General features: G+C 42.0%; 1 protein-coding gene across 2 annotated transcripts in view; it reads right to left on the bottom strand.

Moving 5' to 3' along the window:
- Positions 1-21,624, bottom strand: part of CABLES1 (Cdk5 and Abl enzyme substrate 1) — a 75,298-nt gene that overhangs the window by 29,899 nt on the left and 23,775 nt on the right. For both annotated transcript variants that reach the window (XM_064507303.1, XM_064507302.1), the window contains exons 2-3: positions 8,339-8,410; positions 6,099-6,191 (exon numbers count right to left, since the gene is read on the bottom strand). In XM_064507303.1, coding sequence (XP_064363373.1) covers positions 6,099-6,191; positions 8,339-8,410 — 165 coding nt within the window. The remainder of the gene's footprint in view (positions 1-6,098; positions 6,192-8,338; positions 8,411-21,624) is intronic.

Genomic DNA, 21,624 nt, shown 5'->3' with positions numbered 1-21,624 from the left:
CAAAGGACATCCTTCATTTTCAGCTTTCTGATCCTGAAGTAGATGGATTCCTGGATCAAGTCAAAGATTCCTATTATCTTAAGCTTTTAGATCCTTTCACTGTTTTCCTGGTCCTTCCTTGAGTTTTCCCCAATTTTTCCCATCATCTTTCATGGCCTATGGGCATTATCACTGGACTCAGCAGCTGCACAGACGACAGATGTCATACATGTCATGCAAGCTTTGGTCTCACCTTTAAGGTCAGCGTGTAGCCCTGACAGCACAGAGCATATCTCAGAACCCAGGCTACTCTTACAGCAAATGTCTTGTGTTTTTCAAGCAGTCTCCAAATCTCGGCATCATCTGCAAAGTCACTGTGTGGCATTTAATCAAGTACCTTAGAGCAGCCTACCATTTTACATCCACACGGTTACCTTTGGCCACCAAGCTCTGACATACCATCAAACAACATCAAAACTACCTTAAGGTCAAGACTCACTTTCCATAAATCTGTGTGAACTGCCATTAGCTACAGAACTAAAGTTTTGGGAGAAGCAGATGGGCAAGATGCCAAGAAAAACTTGATCAAGATGCCTGGATATGTAATACCCATAAATAATTGTTTATTTATAAATGTAGCCTCTTTCCTCACTAGCTTCAGGACACTGACAGTTGTGTAATTGTACAATGAAAAGACCCTTCTTCTACCTAAAACTGGCCAACGGGCTGCACCCCATCACATTCCCCGAAGACATGATGATGGCAGTCTGTGCACTTCTAATGTGACTAGCATTAGAATTTACTTATGCTGATACTAAAAAGCTCCACTTATGGTCCAAAATTGCTTGGTTGTTTTTCAGGGTTACTTAATTTCTTGTTCTGCTCTCCAACATTGATTTTTCTGATGTTATTTGCTACAGATCAGTATGGGGCCAGGATTTCACCCCAGCTTTTTGTCCTACACTCCCTTTGTCCTACACTGGTCGAAGTTGGATGACAAACTCTAGCAAGCTATTCTATCCTGTGCTGTCTGAAAAATCATCAGATACACCTGTAAGTCTTGTACCCGTTATGCTATTTTTAAAAGAACATTTTCTTATGAGACCAACTTAGTAATAATTCTTGGAAATCAAGTAAAAGGTGTATGTCCCCAAGAAAGATGTTGCATGTAACTATCAGCTATTTGGAAAAATGCAAAATGATCAATTTTCCTTCTCCTCGATTGTTCTACTATAGCAATTCTATTTTCTTCTTTAAAAGCATATTTAAAAGCAAAGTGCTATTCACCCTGTAATAAAGGAAGGTTTCTAATAATAAACAAGTATACAGCATTAGAAAGTTCTCCTACAGCAGAAACAGTAGGATTCCACTGTTTGAATGTCCTAACACCCGTTACCTAGCATTTCATAAGCTATAAGATGCTGTCATGGTGCAGTAGTAAGTTATAAAGCAGCGTGGAATCATTTTTAGGCAGTTAACAAGCAAGAAAACCTGGCATAGGATTAATTTTGTGCTTGCCATTGCTTATTGCTGAATGGTTATTACTCACAACAGCTTTCTTGTTCACTGAAAGCCTTGTTTGCTGATGTATGAAACTTGGCACAGACTTTCAGGCTGACATCAGAGAGCATCTTTGAATTCGGAAAACCACAGTTCCCACTAGGCATATTTCCCCCATTCCCTCTAACTACTTCTGGAAATACAGCTTTTCCACCAATGCCCTACTCCTCCCTCAAAAAAACCCTCTTAATATTAAAAAAACAAACTGGTGCTTTCCACAGACACAAGCAGGGGCAATACTGGGAATGTACCATGGAAAAGTTGCTGTATCAGAAGGAATCAGATCAGCAGGGAAATAAAAAGCATCACCTTTGATTCTTTTTCGTTAAGACCCAAGCATTGCCTCTGTGTTTCCATAAACTGTGGGACCCTCACTAATTAAAGATCTTCCAAAGAGAGTGGGAGAGGAGTGCCCTACCTCTCCTTGGCTCTGTGGCTAGGACTCCATAAAATCTCCATTAGCAGAGCGTTTGGAGGTTGGCACAAAACAGATTTAGGAGCTGGGCTGGAACATGTGCAGGGAAGGCAGCCCAGGAGTGCAGGCAAAGCTGTGAAATACAGAGCAGTGACATCTCACAGCTCTGCTGCTCCCCCAAAAACTCGTCTCAGCAGCCACTTCTTGAGGAGACACAGCACCAACACCTCCAGGGCCAGTATAAAAAGCAGCCAAAGACAGGCAGACCTTTTATGAGGCCAATGCCTCATAAAATCCTCAATCTCATTCCTCTGGTCCAAAAAAGAAATGACCAACTTTGGGCCCCAAGGAAAAGAGAAGACCAGAGCTGGTCCATGGTAATTGGAGCACAGAAGTACAAAACAGCATTTTATTTAGAAGTTCAAGGATATAAACGAAAAAATGAAAAATTTGCAGGCTGATAATGGTCTGTTGGTCCAGAAAGTCCAGAAATTTGTTTTAAGTATGCTTTGGGAAGGAAGGTATGGTAGAAGCTGGCTGGTGTTTTTCAGAGAAAAACACTTTCCTGGTATTTAACTCTTCAACAAAGAGCATCTAAGATACTGGACAGCTCTGAATCAGCTATCTCAGCAGAAGTAGTCCAAATTGGAGTGGATTTTCATGCCTTGATGGCCACTGTGCCATCTAGACATGTTTAAAATTACTGCATAAAAAGGTTTCATTCTATCATTCTCACATTTCAGCAAAAAGTTGTATTAATTACTATGGTTCAGAGCAACCATTACTTTGCAAGATAGCTCTGACAATGTGCAACTGTCTGAGAGCATAAAGGCTAATCTTCCAATTTCTTTAATGAAATGTATGCTTTAAAACTACAGAAACTTGCTGAGCACAAGGCTCTCAACAAAATCAGTATCTCCTGACTAAAAGAACTAATATCTGTTTTCTTTAGCATCTGCCCTGATTTTATAGTGGAGCACCAAAAGACTGCAATCATGCAGTATAACATACACTATCCACACTCTACACACTCCGAATATCGTAACACCTTTTCTCATATCCGATTCATTAAGTTTGACTACCAGGGCTTTGCTCCCCGCATGTAAAGAGCAAACACATGAACCATGTATGCCATCTGGGTAGAAGACATGCTTCTGGAGTCTCCCAAGTTTAAGCTGGGGCTATTTGAAAGTGGCTGAGAGTAATTACGAACAGTGAGGACACTGCAAGTATTCAGCCTCTGTGCATGCGTGTGAGCCTGTCCCCAAGACTGAAAGGGCAAAAAACAGCTCAGGGGTCTGCTTTTACAGCGTGCCCTTCTGCAGCCTAGGGGCTCTGTTTGGTTTTGGCCAAAGAGTGCGTAGGAGAATAACATGCTAATAAGAACTTGAAAAAGCAATAGCATGGGGGTGGGAGAGGACTATCGTTTTACTGCTTTTATACCTGCTATATGGGACGATTCTGGAAATGATCTTGTCACATTCCCACCCCAAATTGTTTGTTCAGCTGGCTCATCTTGCTATTTGGTGGTCTGTTCTGCTAGACAGGAAATCTGCTTCACAGTTTATGAAAGATACCACCCATAAACCTGCTGAATAAAGGGGCTAGGTTTCACTGGGTGAAACCACACACCGGTGGCTACATTTGCTGATTTGTCTGTTAGGGTTGGCATCATTCTGTCTTTTAATGGGCAAATTACTTTGCCCTGTTTTACAAGACTGCTTTGGTACTACAGTCCAGGGAACCTAATCTTCCATAATAAGCCATGTCCCACATATCCAAAGAAACTGCTTTAACCAGTGCACAAAACTATCAACAGGAAGCTTATAAGGAATCACTGATGCACTGTGGTCTGCAGAGGTGGTTTCTCCCTGTGCTGAGCTATTCCTAGCCGAGCTATTATTTCAACTGCGGCCGATCTCACGTTTCCGCTGCTTGGACTGAGATCCCCGATATGGGAAAGGTGCCTGGGAAGATTTTCTATCCGCTGCGATACCTGTGCTCCCCTGCATTATAGGGAACTGAGGAGGACACGAGCAGCAACGGCATCGAAACACTCAAAACTCCGCTGATTTTAGGTTGAATCCCTAAAACAGCTTCACCTGCATTTCCAGAGGCCCTTTTCATCTATCATTAACTTCAGTGACTGCAAAGGTGTTCAGACCCCTTGGAAAAGCAGGGTACATACTTCAATTAGTTACTGCTAGATTTAGCTGGCCTTAAGGGGACACAAAGTGTTGACTTTACATTTTATTTTTAGCTAACATCTCTGTGGCTCTTTGTCAATAGGATGAAAAGCATTCCAAAAACAATGCATCTTATTCTTATTGTATCTGTGTTCTAGATAAATGGATCTTTATTATGATTATGGAAATAACCTGCAAAACTGTGCGTGCTGATAAAGATAAGAAGCCAGTTGAATAATAGAAGCTTACTCACTGCTTTCTTAACAAGAAAAATATTCTGTTTTCTTATCAGACATAATTGCTGATATATAAACCCAGATAAAATGCTGTGTGTATTTTACAGACACATTTTTGCAACAGATGGAGAAAAAAAGTCTTATTTCGTAGACTGTTTATGAACCATTTATTCATTTTTATAGGTAATATTTCTATCACGTTTATGCATATATCTTATATGCACATCTCAGAAACTGGTAGTTCTTTGTGGAATTTGCATAATACTTTATGAATAAATATTTTCCAGTGTAAGAAATTCCCAGAGCATATGTATATTTGTTATGCACAAAACAGACCAAAATTAGGGGGCCGCTTTTTAGAGTTTGATTCCACATAAATCTGTTGTTGAGACAATGATCAGCCATTAGCCAGACAATAGTTAAGTCAGTGGTTTTGCATGCATCTGTCTGCAACAAAAGTGGTGTCTAAAAAGCTACCACCTCTCAGAGCCACATTCTGAAATATTTATGTTGATTAGTACTGTTCACTACATTTAATTGTAGATGTGAGAATAACCTTGGGGAAAAATTTACTCTAGCCAAGTGCCACCTGCCAGAATTCAATTCATAAAAACTGTTGTTCAGTATTATATTACAATTTCTATTGATATGGTTTCACACTTGCTGAAAACCACAGACTACATGCACGCATTGTGGCACGGGTGTGTATGCGGTTCTGGTGCCCTGCAGCTGAACGTGAACAGACGTGTGCAAGGGTTAGCTCTCAGCGCACGGTTTGGTCTGCTTGCTCTCCTGCTGACCAGGTTTGGAAGGACAAGAGTAAAATCAGAAAACACATGGGGAGATCGCCATGGAAGAAATACAGAGGATAGGTGTCGTCTTTCTTGGCAAGGAGAAGCTAGTTTCACTTCTGAGCTGGGTGGCACTGGAAAGGTGCAGAAAGGCCCTGCTGTCTGCTGCTATATAGGTCCACCAGCGCCTATAGCTGCAGTCCAGGTAGCGCATGTCCTAGCTGGGCTGCATGCGCGGCCGCAGCCGCACTTCTCGCACATCTCCTGTGTCCCAGGGAGCCCCTCTGCTCACCTCTGCCCTGAAAGCAGGATCCCACTCACCACCTTCACACGAGCACCTCACGCGCAGGAGGATGTGATCGTGCAGGCAGGACCTGACGCGTCTGTAACTTCTCTTGAAAGACTCGGTATAATCTCAATGCCTTTCCCTGCAGCTGATTACTCGAGGCACTTGCTTGGTAAGCCTCCTTCTCCAGACAGCCCTGGCAAACCAGCAAACTTTACACTTCCCCCTACGCCCATTAACAGGCGTTGAAAAATCATTCGGCTGCCCCTGAACTTGTTCCAGGCAGGTTCAGCCACGTGCCCCCTCCTACACTTACCATCTGGCACTGTCCTCAGAGAAGCGCAACCAGATCATGCCTACCTACCCGATGGCACCACTGATTTTCCTTCTACACAGTAATCTGTGTTATGGAGACCAAGACTTTAGGAAACTATCGGAGAGCAGCTCCACTGATGAATAATTTACTTGAGCAAGCTGTGCACATCACAGCCTCCATTCTCAGAGCCTCTTTTAATGGCTATTATTGACTGGGCATTAGGTAATGTGCAGGGGGTCACTTTGCTGTTTAACAGGTATACTGAACCTTCCCTTTCTCCCCTGCCCCACGAACTGCCTTTGGAGAAGCAGCCTTTGCATGCACAGTACCTGCCGTTTCTGGTGTCGTGTTGCCGCATGTTCTTGATAAAATGAACCTTCTTAAAGTTCTTTGGTCTGGGTGATCCTGAGAGAGTCCGACATCTGAAAAATAAATCAGTTGGGGGAAAAAAGAAAAAAGAAGTGTACTCAGTTCCCTGCTGCACAGCGGAGAAGTCTACACAAAGGCAGGAAGGAAAGACCAGACAAATGATTCAAGTCACCCTGTTTTAGGAATCAGCAACAACAATGAAGACAATAAGTCTGGAAAGGCGACAGCTCAAATTAAAAAAAATATATATTTAAAATAATGAGAGAAAGCACCACCACCCTCCCTTCATGCAAAAAAAATGTTAAAAAATCTCAGCAAAATAAAACTTCCTGTAATCTGCTGTGAGAGCTCAGATTTAGCTTTCAGAGGAAAAAATGAAATAAAACCTGGTAAATCTTTATGAGATTCTTCCTCCCCACACCAACACACACACTTCCATATCCTCCTCAGCTTTGGCTAAGGGAATTATTGAGGAAAGTTCTTTCTTGTTATAATTTTAGAAAGACTAAAATCTCTCATTTACAAGGGTGATCCCTATTTGCTTTTAGCTCTAAATATCAGTTTTCATGTTCCTGACAGCATATAAAACAACTGAAAATAAATTACCCCTGGAAAAATCTCTTCAAAATATTAATCCTTAAACCTATTTTACATCTGAACACGCTTTTAAAAATTGTGGCTAGAGAAAGATATTGCCCCAGGAAGGAGCGACGAGACCACCCCCCCCATCCTTTTTATCCAACCGAAACCAGGACATGCTGTGAAAGCTTTCTCCGTTTCACCTCACTGCTGCTTTTTGCTCCACCACCTCCCGCAGCACGGGCACCGAGGTAGCTCCCGAGCTTGGTGGGCAGCCGGGGATCTCAGCATGGCTTTTGGAGAGTGGGGTTAGCAGCCAAGGCTATCTTGGCCTCCACTAGCTGCCAGATCTGAGGGCAAACTGCTGCAATGTGCTGTGTTTTTGAGAAATCTTTCCTTGTCAGACGGGGGGAGGAAGTTGGGAGGGGTGGAGGAGGACTGGGTTTGCTGCATTTCCCTCACCCCTGTCTGGAGAAGAAAATGTTACCCTACCTGCACACCATGAAGACACCACTCCTGAAATCACCCCACCACTTTGCTGCCTTCTTCCCGTTAGCAAAATCCTTGCGATTCCCTCACTCTAGGGTTGCAATTACTCGTTTCCCTCTTCATGGGAAAATACCATCAAGAGAGTGATAATACCAACAATTCTGTGAATTAGCAAGTAAAATTACTGCCTCACTAACCATACTTTGTTTACATCTTTTGCCAAGTATACATGTTTGAATCATTTGTGAGAACACTTCATAACATGCTGGTAAGCATTCAGCAGCAGCCTTTGTAAAAATAATCAAGTCTTGGTAATAGGCCAGTTGGTAGAGCCTCCACTATTAAGTCTTCACTTCCAGGTGGGGAGAGACAGCCAAACCGTGTGCGGATAAACAAGGCTATAGGCTAAATACCAACATAAACCAGCTGAATTAGAGGTCCCACGATAAAGGGACATTGAAAATTGAGCCACTGCCTGGCTGAACAGCTGAGCTGGAAGCATACCACGCACCGGCCACATCACTCATCAGGCCATTTGGGAGCTGTTAGACAGTTGCTCCGCTTTCCCCCGCTCCTGAGGATGCCGAGGGACTAATCCCTTCAGCCCCCAGAGAAGCTGTTGCCTCTTGGATGTAGAAGCAAAGCTGTGATGAAGCTGCTGATATAACATGGATAGGAGCAGATTTATTCATGAAGTAGTCATCAGAAACCAACTAGCCAACACACAAAGACAGTAATGCTGGTTACTGAAATAAGTTTGTATATACTGAGAGAAGCAAACACTATAAAAATCCATAGAAAAGGGGAAAGTGCTAACCTTAAAAAGCCTACTTAACTAAATATATTTTAAAATATATTATGTTAAGGACTATCATTCCCGTTAGTGACAACTAAACTTTCTTCTCTATTCAAATCTAAATAGTTCCTTTTTATTTAATAATCTAAAGCCAGATAATGTCTAATTCACATCATCTACCATCTTGCAGGGTGCGTGAGGTTTCAGTACTTTTACCCACTATGAAGAACATCTAATGTACATACTTAGCTACTTTTCAACATGGGCAAGGATAGCAAGTCTGTCCATGCATGTGCCCTACAGACAAGTAACCAGACAGACAGTAAATAAAATGACCTCCGCAGTGGGGCATTTTCCTCGATGTCCTCCAGGGTCTCCAGAGAAGATCGCTGGGAGATCAGCCGACGCCTGCAGAGAAAACAAAACACAGAAGAGCACCGTTGGCTGGGGTGTGTGAGGAAGTACCCAGAGCTGCTATTTAGTAAAGCTTGCAAACTGCAGAGATAACTGATCTGAGCCATACGTTTGGGTGTTAATCAAGGGTGTTCTTTTTTTTTTTTTGGTGTTGCTTACCTTAAAAATTCAATTTGATTCCAACCAGAAACAAACTATTTCATAAAGGCTTCTATATCGAAATGGAAATAGAAACGTTCCACTCCCAACTGTTCCTCCTCCTTAGTTTTTTCCATTTTCAAATTTTCCTTTCTTTAAAGGCCTTTAACACCCACCTAGCACCAGCTCCTCACTCGCAGCGCTACAGCTTGCAGTACTGTAAGTACAGCTCTGCAACGAATAACGAGGACAGAGATGCATCCAGGCCGACTTGGCCATTGCCGCTGTTACAGGGGATGCTTCTTGCTATAACTATTCCTCTTTGCTCCCTGCCCACAGCTTTGACCAAAAAAAGGCCACTCGTCTCTCAGTAATGCCCGTCCTCTTACTATCTCATCCCCCTTGTGAGGGGTGCCTAAAGAGGGAAAAAGATCACAGAGCTCCTAGTACTGGGTACAAACCAGCAGTTCAGAAAGGTGCTCTAACTATTGCTCTGAGCAGCACAGATTAGTTTGCTTGCATTTTAAACCAATTTTCTTCATTTCTATCAGACCCCTCCCCACTCTGTGCCGAAATGAAGTCGTAAAGGAAATTTTATCCTTTTTTTCAAGTCTTCTGATTGTTGTAGTGGGCAGGGAAGGAGCTCCGGCACAGGGTTGCCTTTAACTGCGAGTGCCGCTGCGCAGCCTCCAAACACCCGAAAAGCAGCACAAAACTAAGATCTGCACTCAGGTTTCCAAAAATCCCGGGGGGGAGGGCCCGCCAGTGGGGACAACACACGACGAAAAAACCTCAAACCATCAGAGAGACCCCCCCCCCCCCAGGGATTTCATATCCACTGATAAAGGTCCTCATATACTACCGCATTTTTCTCCAATTACCTTAATATTCTTCCCACTGAGCTGCCTTACTCCCTTGATCTGCGTACAAAGTTTCCAGAATCGCAAAATGTTATGAGCACCCCCGTGCTTGGAAGGGCGCTGATTAATTTATTCCTGGGCTGTAATTTCACAATAAATTGTTTTCACTAATGATGCTGGTGCAAGCAGCTTCCAATCCTTCCTGCCATTTCCTAGCCCCTCCAGTTGCACTGCTGCAACCGTTCCTGCAGCTGTGCTAGAAATCAGATTACTGAAAAGTTTTCAATTCAAACCAACCCTGAGGTTTGGTGATTCAGTTTACTATTAGTTCAAACACCAGATTTGTATCACCAACCCCCAGACAACACATTTCAAGACAGTTTGAATGGGTATGTGGGTTTTCGAGTACTTAGAAAATCATAAAAAATACCCTCAAACAATTTACAGAACAACTAAGTGTGACGCATAATCCTCTTAGGAAAATATGTAAACCTAAATCCCCTCAGGCTTTCTCTAAATCAGAATTTTAGAAGATCTGGTACGAGATAGCATGCACCTTCAAAATGCTACAAAAGATGAGGAAATCTGCATTTTAGGACACGCTGAACTTGCTGACATAGACAGGAGACATCTGTCTCCTGTGCCCAGGGGTGCTCCCTTGGCTCCACCTATAGTCAGTGGACAGAGAGATGTTTTTCTAGGGAGAAATTCAAAGCAAGAGGAGCTCCCTTCCATTTTCAGTTCCATTAGTCCATAAACAAAGGTGGGGGGCTTCAACTATCAGCACCACTTGATGTGGCAAACAACAGCTGTTGCTTTTTAATAGCTCTTTATATGTTATTAGCTTAATAGTGCACTTAGACAATGATACCCTCCCATCTTGTGGTGTTACAATGCAAAAAGCATACTAAAACTTTGCATGTTCATTAGTCAAAGAGATTAATGACACCACAATCTTGCTACCTTAATCCTACTAAATGTATCAAACTAATAATAGAATATTTCACCTAGATTGCCAGCTAGAAGCCATAAGGCACTTGTACAACACCAGGTGCATATTCCAACCACCACTGTAATTCTCCTCCAAGCCTTCCCTCTGCCAAAGTTACACATCACCCTCAACTTCCTGGCTGATGGCTGGGTGGAGATGGGTTTGAAGATCGTACATCCTAGGTTTGCATCTGTGATTAAAGCAGATGCATTCATTGGTTGGCAGAAATATGTACGGTTGCCTTTCATCAGCTCCGGGGCAGCTTTAACATGCTGGTCATCCAGCTGTCCACTGACTGTCCAAATTCCTTTGGCACCCCTTGCTGTTCTTAACTGTGCTGTTACACACAGCACAGGGGATGTGCGCTGCCTCCCGAGTTTTGGCTGCTAACCGGGAATGCGACACAAGCCGGATGGTAATCGCTGCCACCACTTTTGGCACAGAAGAACTCACCCGGATGTTCACCAGTAGTGCTTCTGTGGTATTTGGGGGCAAACTCGATAAGGCAAGTTCCCACAGGTTCTGAAAGAAGTGGGGAAAGCTGCCGTGCTCATCCGAGCTTGGAAGAGAAGCACTGACAGCTGAATGCAAACTGAACTCTGGATAAATCCATCAAGGAAGGAAGAAGGGAACAAAGAAAAGATGAACTCCCCAGAAACGAAGGGGTCTGGGTCCCACTGAAGCCTAAAAATGATCTAACCTGGGGGTGCCCCAGCCGACCCTCTTCCCTGTGCTGGCCCTGGGACTAGTGAGAGCAGGCATATCCGGTACCGCAGTTAACCCAGCTGAAAACTGCCCCATCTTTCACCTTCCCCAGAATCATTAGTTTTAATCAGCTCGGCTGCCGGCAGGCTCCCAGGAGCACCGGTGAGGCAGGCTTGCAGCAACTCTGCCTCACTGAGTTCCCGCTGCCCAGGAACTGCACCCTCTTTTCACTGAAGAGCCTCGGCCACAATGAAGTATGTGCAATTATTCCATTTTATCTTAAATCTTTATTTTGAGGCCTAATTAAGATGACCTAAATACCAATACATATAGGCCTTCCACAGCTGGATATTATACCACAAATGCCAACTAATGAACTTACCTACTGTGAAGTAACTCACATCCTGTGCCGCACGCACATGAAAAGAAAAAAAATTACTTTTGGAAAAGTAAAGCTTCTGAAAGGGTCAAGGAATACAAGCAAAACCAGTTTTTCATTGTCTCCATTGAAAATTAATCACTTCAACTTGTGTTTAATATTTAAATCAATTTATCATATTCCTCTCAGTGGGCAAGCGGTCAAAGCTTGTCTATACAACTTTTAAAAGAGCTATTCTTCAAAAATTGATTAACTTATTTTACCAGCTCATATATGTACACTTCAACTGAAATAACCCAAACTGTTCTATATCACAAATGACCACCATTCTGATGCAAAGCTGTGGTGATACCTGTGTTATAATAAGTGTCTTGCTTCAAAAATAACTAGGAGAAAATCCTTCTAGTGTTAAATAAGACTATCTATAAACAGACCCAAACAAAATAGCATTATATGACTCATAAAAAATTCATGCTTCTGGGATAAGTCTACAGGCACATGAGTCTTGAATATATGAACGTATTAAAACTTGTATAGGGTATATCTTAGCCAGTTAACACACACTAAAATACAACTGGCTTTCATACTGAAATTAAAGATGTTTCAGTAAAAACATTATTTTCTCCTAGCCCAGGCAAAGCCTCAAAAAAATTGTTCCTCTAGTTTATCTACCTCATGCTAGGTAAACCCAATGAACCCCTCTCTCCCCTCCTTCCCATGCGTATACAAGAGAACATTTTTAGCTCTGAAAGACGGTGACCTCTCAGTTCCAAGGAGCAGCCCTTGTAGCACATTGTTGATCGCAGTCTCGTGCAACTTACTGACTTTTCTATTTTAAAATCATGTAAATCACTTTTCCTTATAGATCTATCTGAAATAAACTTTCCTGTTTCTTCCCAGTTCACTGTGCATTTTTTACATGAGCCTAGAAATGACTAATACCCTAAAATCAAATTCCAAACCAAATCCAAAGAAAGAGACTAAAGAGGTATTTAGTGCACTGGTATTTTAAATTGTTGCTTTCTAAGACATTCATGATCCTGTCTGCACAGTGGATTTATCAATGACCAGATGTCTGAATTTCTGTGTAAGGGTCTTAAAATCTAATATGTTGTCTCCTTCCCTTCTTCAAAGTCAGATTAATATGTGTCTCAGTTGCAAAAATGAAATAAAGCACAAAGTTGAATGAAATAAAGCAGGTCTGTAACCAAAAGAGCAAAAAGCCAAAATGAGTATGCTACAAAAAGATTCACTATAACCAACCCACTGATCTCTGGAAAATTAACTTCACCATCAACTGCTGCAAAATACTCAGCTCAATTATGTTAAATACACAAACTCTTAAGCCACACAGAAAGGAGATGATAAAAATAAGGAGCTGCAGTCAGAACTCTGGATAAATCCATCCAGGAAGGAAGGAAGCAGATGATAATCCAAGAGATAAGGAAAAATAAATCCACGTGTAATGACTTTCTAGCACAGCTACAAAACCAGGAGGAAATAGCTATGCTTTAAATACACTTATTTTTTGTAAAAGTTGTGGGCATGTAAGTCCCCCTTGCTTCTGTTAAGGTTATGAACCTACAGCTTCTGAAGCCAATAGCGCAGGTATTGCTGGCTCCCAGATCACAGTCATCCATTAGGAGAACCTTCTCCTGTTTTTTGGGTACAAATAAATTTTTCAGGACGTTTACAGAGGCACCTATCAAGTTGGTATTATGCAAGCCCATGAGGAACTCACTCAGAACCCATGATTTAAAGCTCTTGAAGAAACTGAGCTAAATATGCAGCTCTGTTTCCATCTAAGAAATGCTCTACTTCAGATGAACAAAAACGGATACAGTTCATTATTACTCAGAAAGTTGCATGTGCCTGGGTTCATCACTGCTATGCAAATCCCATTAGAGATACAATTATCATGGGACGCACTAATGAGATAGCAAAGACAGAAGAATTTCAGGGAGTAAAGACATTTCAGCAATTGAAGATTGTTGGTAGTTCACGTGTCCATACAGTCACCTATTCCCTTCGGCTGGCCAGCTTAGGTATGAGAAAAATGCATGAGCAAGAGCCACTGGGTAGAAACGTCAGGGTTATTATCTTCTGGTTATAACTACATTTCTAATATTGTGATTTAGGAGCATCAGAAAAGCACCAGACTGCCTGGTATTCTTAAAATTCTGAAATGCTCATTCTGACTTCATCACAAAAGACGTGTCCTGCATTCAGAAGGACTATCCTAAATATGGACATAAGGGGAATAAAAAGAAAGCCGCTGTAAAACTTGCAATGATGGGGAATAAAATCAGGATATCTGTAACAATGCTTCAGGGCCTGCTTACTGATGTAAGTGGAGGGTTTCCCTTTGCCATCTACCCTTTTTAAAGGTGCTAGTTTGGGATGCTGAGAGGAGCTAGTGTCCAAAAGCCAACCTACTGTAGTCCTTTGCAAACACGCCCTGGGGAGTTTCCAAAACGCATTCTGGGCTTGCAGCTCCCTTGAGACAAATTAGGCAGAGCATCATCTCAATCCTACCTCTATGGGAACAGCACACCCCAAGATTGTTTTTTCATCATTGCTTCACATTGCTTCCCCAATACCAAGAAGGCTTGACTAGTAAAAGGAAAACAGGAAGAGTATTCAGCAGGATCTAAGGTCAGGCTTCTAGGTGCTAGACTGGAAGCAAAAAGGCTAAAAGTAAATATATATAATATATAAAAAAATATAAAATATATATTATATATTAATACAATTTTAGTCTACAGTTCATAGCAAATTTTGCTGGTTCAGTATTTCACAGTTCCCTCAGTACATGCTGGCCATAAGCGTATTTTCCAGGTAACTCTGATCTCCAAAAAGGTAGGTTTCAACTTACCATTCTCCTCTCACTCCTTTAGAGTTAGGATTTGGGTATAAATGGAAATGTGCTTGCTGGCTCTTTCCTGAGCCAGGGGAACTAGGGAATTAGCAAAGGGTTTCCAGGCCCAAGCAGTGCCCTGTCCTGAGCAGCCACAGGCATGCAGGCTGCACGTGCCATCCCTGTGCCTTCCCCAGCTACTCACCATGGGCACCTAAAAGCCATTCTCCTCTGACTCCTAGTCGGCCCGCTGGCTAAATACCTCCACCCAAACTCCCAGGCTAAACCGGCTATTTCATCCTTCTGAAATATTAAACAAGATGTCAGCTGTATATTCCTCACTATTTGCTTCATGACCCCTAACTCCATGACCCAATGTTAAGCCAGATGAAAGACCTGCTAATGAGTCACCTCTTGCCCTCTGCCTGCAGTTTTTACTGGAATTCCTATGTCCCAGCTAGCGTTCAGCCTGCCTTTTTGCCAATATCAGAGAAAGACAAACACAGGAAAAACAAACCCTGAAACTATCAAATATTACTAAGGAAAACAGAGTTCCCAGGAGCTGCCCAAACTGATACAAAGCAGTGTTTAATTACGTGCTATAATTATGCGGCAAAGCCTTTCTCTGTAAAGAGAATTTTTTCCAATTCAGAACTTTTAAGCTGTGCAGTGTATTGCCAAGGCTACCTGGGCTGGGAGTTAAAACATCTGGTATATGTTGAAAATGGGTTAATTGGTTTGTCTATTCAGTAGCTCAATCCACCAAACACACACACACAATAAACTGAGAGAAATGCATTTACGAGTCACCTGCTTCCAGGCAGGATGTAAGTATGGTTTATGAGCAGAGCCTTCTGCACAGCATGGTGTGAATGAAGGTCTCTGACACACAAACTCGGAGCCAAAAGTACCGTCAACAACCTGGTTCTGTTGGGAAACATATTACAAGGAGAGAGGAGTCTTCAAACCTGAGGCTAGAGATAATTAGGAGAATCATACTTGCTCAGTCTCCATCAACTCTTTGGGGGTAAGCAGAAAGACGAGTGGAAAACAAGGAGGGGAGAGCAGGGAGAGCTATGACATGAACACGTCTCATTGCCAGACTCCTCCCAAACCAGACATCCTACCTGCACTTACTATCCTACCTGTATTGCCATCTAAATCCTTCTCCAAGCCTCATCCTTTCACAATTCACAGGGCAGGAGCTTGGAAAAATACAGTACAAACTGCTGCCTACTGACCTGTCTGCAAATAACATATAAGTGTATCAAATACATATACCACCATCCTGAAGACAGCATTTTTGTAGACATATCAAAAGATTGCATACAAATTATCCCTGTGTCAGATAGAGTACAAAAGGAAATAAACAATAAATTGAATTAATAATGACAATACTAAAGTATTCTACTGACATTTCACAATGTGCCAATGCAACATAGTATTTTGTTCATGAACTTTTATGTAGTTTTACACACTTGTTCTTTTAAATGGCTGACAAATTTCTATCATGACTCTGTCCCAGTATGCCACGGTCATCAGCTGGACCTGGTGGACTTGTATCAAATATAAAATCAGGACTAACAGCACTGTGAAGATATAGTGGAGTTATACGAGTATTGCTGAGAAGTAAACTTAATTAAGCAAACATTTGAATAGCATGTGTGTGCACCACACATGCGTGCAGAAACACAGCTGGGTTTTTTTTTCAGCATCTTGCACAATTCCCCTTAATACATTCATTACTGATCTTGCTAGAAGATGTGGTTCTGGGAGGAAATACATTCAAAATTAGGGACTGATACGAAATCTCTGGTGGAGGAAAAGGGAGGGTTGAGAGTTTAGCAAGAATGGAAGAGCAATCCTCAAACGTGATCAATTCAAGGGTCTCCTCTTCATGTAGCTTTCCTTCAAGGTAGCTTCCTCAGCTGGATTCCCTGGGGATAGAAGATGGCTCCTGTCTGAAACCATCTTCTTTGTAGGCAGCTGCCTCTGCACTCAATCCTCCTGCTACTGGCCGTAACCAAGCCATAACGAGGAGCTACACTGCACTTGGTAAGATTTATTTACAGACAGCAGAGCTCTCAAAGTTCCTGAAACACCCCAAATCTACATCCTCTACGATATGTAACCAACGATTTACAGATTAACTGTCCTCTGCGAACTTTACTGACTCTGCAGCAACATGATAGCTTTGAGAAAGCCTGTGTGCAGTGATTTATTTTGAATAAGCCAGAACACTGCCATAGCTCTGTTTTTCAGAAACCATTACCTCACAGCCTAACACATCTTATCATGGTAAGACATCATTGGGCACCAGCTTAATTAAAGACGCTCAAAACTAGCAAAGGAGCAAAACAATGAGATTAATCATCTATTCTATGACAACAAGGATGCTTGCCAAGGCAGACACAATAGCACTGTAAAGAACATACAAATTCTTCATCTTTATGTCCTTTTTCTACAGTAAAACCTGGAGAATAATAGCTTTTGTCTGATAAACATTAATCTAACAGATTCTTCATGTGTTGTTTCTGCCTGACAAACTCAACTCTGCATTGTAAAATGATGAACATTTATGTCTATCCACAAGCAATGATGCTACTAAAGAGCCAGAACCTAAGGGCACTGAAATCAAGGGCACTGTTTGAATAAACCACACTACTAAGACCAGCTTTTAAAGTATCAAATCCACTAATGTCATATTTCAGAGCAGGCAGAGTTCTGAAATTAGCTAGGAAATACACTTGAAAGTTGAGGTTAAACTACAGCCTTTTTCTGATTGTTTTGCTTTATTTAATTCTTGATATTTCTTAGATTACCTCCAACCCTATCTCCTGCCTCTGTCTTGCCTCCAGGTACACACGTACTATTTGGGAAAATATTCTGCATTGCCACATCTTCAGACTAGAAGGCATATCAACAGGCATTAATAAATCTCCCCACTGAAAATGCATCTTAGACATAGCGAATCGCTTGGATAAAATTCTTTTGATGAAAAAAGTTTCCTGTGTGAGCAGAACATAAAGACCAAAGAAAAGAAATGAAAGCTAATGTGAGGTATTTCATGCATGAGATATGAACTCGGGCACAGATGGTGATGGTCAGGGTGTTCAGCGGTGCAGACTTTGGAGCTAGTTCTGAGCACAATTGCTACAAATTCCCTCCGGATCCAGCACTCTTTCCCACCATCCTGTTACATACTGAGAAGTTAACACTGGTCATGCCTTCCTCTTCTGCTCCATGTATTGCTAAAGCCCAAACCAATTCATATGGTTCAGAGATGGCAAACATTAGATATTCAGTATTGAATATTGGATATACTTTTGGATATCTGGGATAACACTAGGTCCTGGAAGACAGTCCAGTGCCCAAATTTTAAATATTATCACACCCACAGGGATTGATGCCCTCTTGTTTATTAGTTCACGCAGAGTCAGTTTTAATGCCAAAGACATTTAAGCATAAAATGCTGTGTTTACTTTAAAAAATACTGCTATAACAGAACCACATTTGAAAATGGTAAAACCATATACATTATTAGGGTAAAGATCCTTACTGTCATGAACAACTGCTTCAACATGTCTGCTAGCTTGTGAGTCCAGGGCTTGCGAGAGAGTGCTTTCCTGCTCTTCTCATCAAAGACAGACCCCAGAGCCAACCAGCGTAATTGCCCTGGCTAGACCAAACTATCTCCTCTTTTCCTGTGTCCCTGCCACTGGGACCGGGCACAGCGATTTCCTCTTACTGGGTGCTGGGTTGATAAGTGGTAGCAGAAGATTAGACCATTTTCTTCTTTCACTGTTGAGGTCTCTTGCTTAGCAGAGCATACCCAACTAGCACATTCCCAGCTTGAGGTTGCCTTCTTCCTTTGGGTACAGATCTCTATTAAAAATTAAAATATTTCAGCAACCGGTTTATTCCATTTAGTGCACACAATCCTCACAGTGAAAGAACAGCTATGAACTGAACATGACTGCACATCTTACTGCAGTTAAACACAAAGACTAATCATGATACGAGAGTGACATCTCAGAGAGGTTCTCCATGAGGAACCTCACTCCTCCCTATCCCCAGTATGCATGATGGGGACTCCTCACAATATCAGTAACGTTTGACTGCTTAACCGTAACATTTGCCCACTGTTAAATTACGGTGGTAATGTCAAATACTTAGAGAAGATCATCAGAAACCCTCCCCTCCTCTTTTCACAGAGAGCACCCAGCAGTCATGCCAAACGAACTTTTAATTGACTTGGCAAGCGCAGCTATGAAACCACACCGAGACCTCCTGATGAGCAGCTGCTGACATTAAAAGACAAAGAGAAGTGCTTTCCCAGGATCAATACTTCCCCAAAAGCACGCACAGAGATCGGAGGCTCAGAAAGCAGCCAGCCCGCTCCCTGCAGCAAACCATCTCCTGCCAAGGTTAGATCCCCACTCACCCGCTCTGGGAACATACTGTACTCTGCGACCCTAGACAAAGCTGGACCTGAAAGGAACCCAAATTTATCGATTTTTGTATTCTTATATTCCCCACTTATTGTCAAAGTTCTGAGTTATCGAAGGTACAGGAGCAGTGGTAATTCTGTTAATTGTTAATTAATTCTGAGCAGTCTCCTACTTACTAGATTACTTAATTATCAGATGGAGTGAATTTTTTTGGGTGCCAACTAGTTCACAGGCCAGAAATTACCCCTTACTGAGATACTACTTTTCAAACAGTTAAAAAAAAAAAAAAAGAAGAAGCAGATTGATCAAAATGTCAAAAGTGACAAAAGCTGCCAGGACACAGGCAGCCTGGGTCTAATGATATTTTATAATATCAGAGCAATAAAAAGCACCTCACTATGACAAATCTGGACAACAGATTGCTGTTTAGAGGGCTGTTTTAAGACCAGTGTTACCAGAAGTAAACACAACACCCAGATTTCACATGTACGTCCTTGGTGAGCTTCCCTGTCTTGGGTCACCCATGACAGTACCATGTTCACTATCTTCATGTACAGTCAAGCTGCAGCAGGAGAAACCGGCAGCACCTCAGGCACTGACGGCTTGCAGAGGAGAGACCATGCAGCTCTTTAAGTACGTGACTGTTGTACCAAATAACTCCAGTGATGGTTCCTGATGTGTTCAAGCTCTTCAGCATATCCAAAAGATATGCTGCATTCATATTATGCAATGAAGAAGGTACGAGGTTAGCCGAGCTACCACTACCGTCATGACCCACTTCTAATGTGCCTTGAGCTCTTGACTTGATCTATCTATAGTTCATATGCAAAAAAGAACAAAAAAAAGGCAAAGTAATCATGAAGAATATAGTTGCAACCAATGTTCTCCCGGTAGAGATAATGAATTGAGAACGGTTTCATAGGCTAACCATTACAGAAAGTCTAACCAATCTGAGTTATCCAACTGTTAAAATCACAAGCCAATTCTTAACACAAATGTTATGTTGCCTATGGACAGGAGCTACTGGGAGAATTTATAGGAAATGTGCACTACTCCAAACGGGAGCCTACAGCAGAGGTGGGAAAAATGTCCAAAAATGAGTGTAAAGTTTTTGTAGGGGCAGTTTGTTAGAGAATCTCCATCCCCTGCTCCCTAGGCTCAGTCAAGGCAGGTTAGGATCCTGCACTGGACAACAGAGACTTCTCCCTTGCTAAAAGTCATTTGTGATAAGCTTTACTGACAAAACATTCAGACAGATGTGAGACATGGCCAATAATTCAAATTCTCCAAGCAGAACCGAAGCTGGCTGCAAGAGGTGCTTATCTTCCAAAGTCTGGGAAGGTCCGGGAGCAACTCAGGCCAGGCAACGTAAAAAAACCTGATACAGAAATCTAAGCATACGCAGTGATGCAGTGTTTCTGTTTTTGTGTACTCCTACTGGTGTGGGCACTAGGGTAGCTGTGCTAAGTACAACCTTAGCTAGAGTCACAGAGCTTGGGAACGGGGATTTCTTAAAGGTCCTCTAGCATCATCACATTTCCTTAAAGTGAAGGAAAAAAAACTATCTAGCCCTTCTTTAGCTGATAACCTTTTTTTTTTGTATTTTTCCCTGTTGGTGTTTCATTTGTTTATATACACATGCTTTTTAGACAGTTTTAGGAGGAAAAACCTCTAAGCCAATGTAGAAGCAGACGTATTTGATACCTAATGCTTTGCCTGTTTGCCTGGAACAAATCAATGACATAACCATTTCCCTCACATGACGAAGGTTAAGGATAAAACCTATACAGACGCAAGCTAACAAAGACTTTTTGTCTATTTGTCTTTCCCCCTCCTTTCCCTTCTCAAAATCTCTCTACTGTCAGCAGCATCCTTTAGGGACAAGGGGGCCAAGATTCCCTTCAGAGGCTGCGTTACTGCCCGCTTCTCAGTCATTTGGAGGGTTTTTTCTTGGTAACAGAAAACAAGGTGCTTTGTCCGCTGAGTCGGTGGCAACTTTGCAGCTCTGCAGCAAACCGCAACGAACTTGCAGCTCATTAGCAATGACTGAAGCTGACAAAAGGCTACAAGGAACCAAGGACAAGTTTCTCACAGGATCTCCAGTTATTTCCTCCAGGCCAGCAGCTCCTGTCGGCTGCCCAACTAACATGCTTTGCATTCTTCAGAAAGTCAGCTCTGTTTCCCCACAAAATCCCCCAAAGCGTTGCCTCATGAAGCACAAAGAGCCCTTCTCACGCTAAGGGAGCACACTGCAGGATTCTGCCCACATGCTTTACGCAGGGATGCTTTGCTGTAATAGCACGGGAGAGAAATTTGAAAGGATTTACAGATTAATCAGGCAGAGAAAGGATGTGAGGTAGGGCTGCTGGAAGTGTACTCCTCTGGGATGCTATCTGCAGCTCAGCATACCACAGATGAAATGAAACACGCTTTGGGAATGCAAATGAATTAGGATGTCACAAGAAGTAATTCAATCTGGACCAGCAGGGATTTAAATTTGCTTAGTTACCTACAAGATCTTTATTTAACTGTAATCCTGGAACAATATCTAGTATGAACATTGATTTGCACTTCATTTTACTGCCATTTTAAATTTGGCTTGATACCTCCCTCCTCTAACAGTTTTTTAGGTCATGTTTAGATATTTTATTTATATGCCTATAATATCTCTATATATTATACATATATATGTATATATGTGTATATATATGTCTATATGTATGCACACATGATCTTGCACACTCATGCATACTCTAACAATTTAGATTTGCAGAACAGTGGGATTTTTAAAATATGTAAGAACACAGGTAAAGTTTTCATCCGTATC

The sequence above is a fragment of the Dromaius novaehollandiae genome, chromosome 2, assembly GCF_036370855.1.
Source record: "Dromaius novaehollandiae isolate bDroNov1 chromosome 2, bDroNov1.hap1, whole genome shotgun sequence".
NCBI lineage: Eukaryota > Metazoa > Chordata > Aves > Casuariiformes > Dromaiidae > Dromaius > Dromaius novaehollandiae.
The sequence above is the reverse complement of the archived record's forward strand: the minus strand, read 5'-3'. Positions and strand labels throughout refer to the sequence as shown.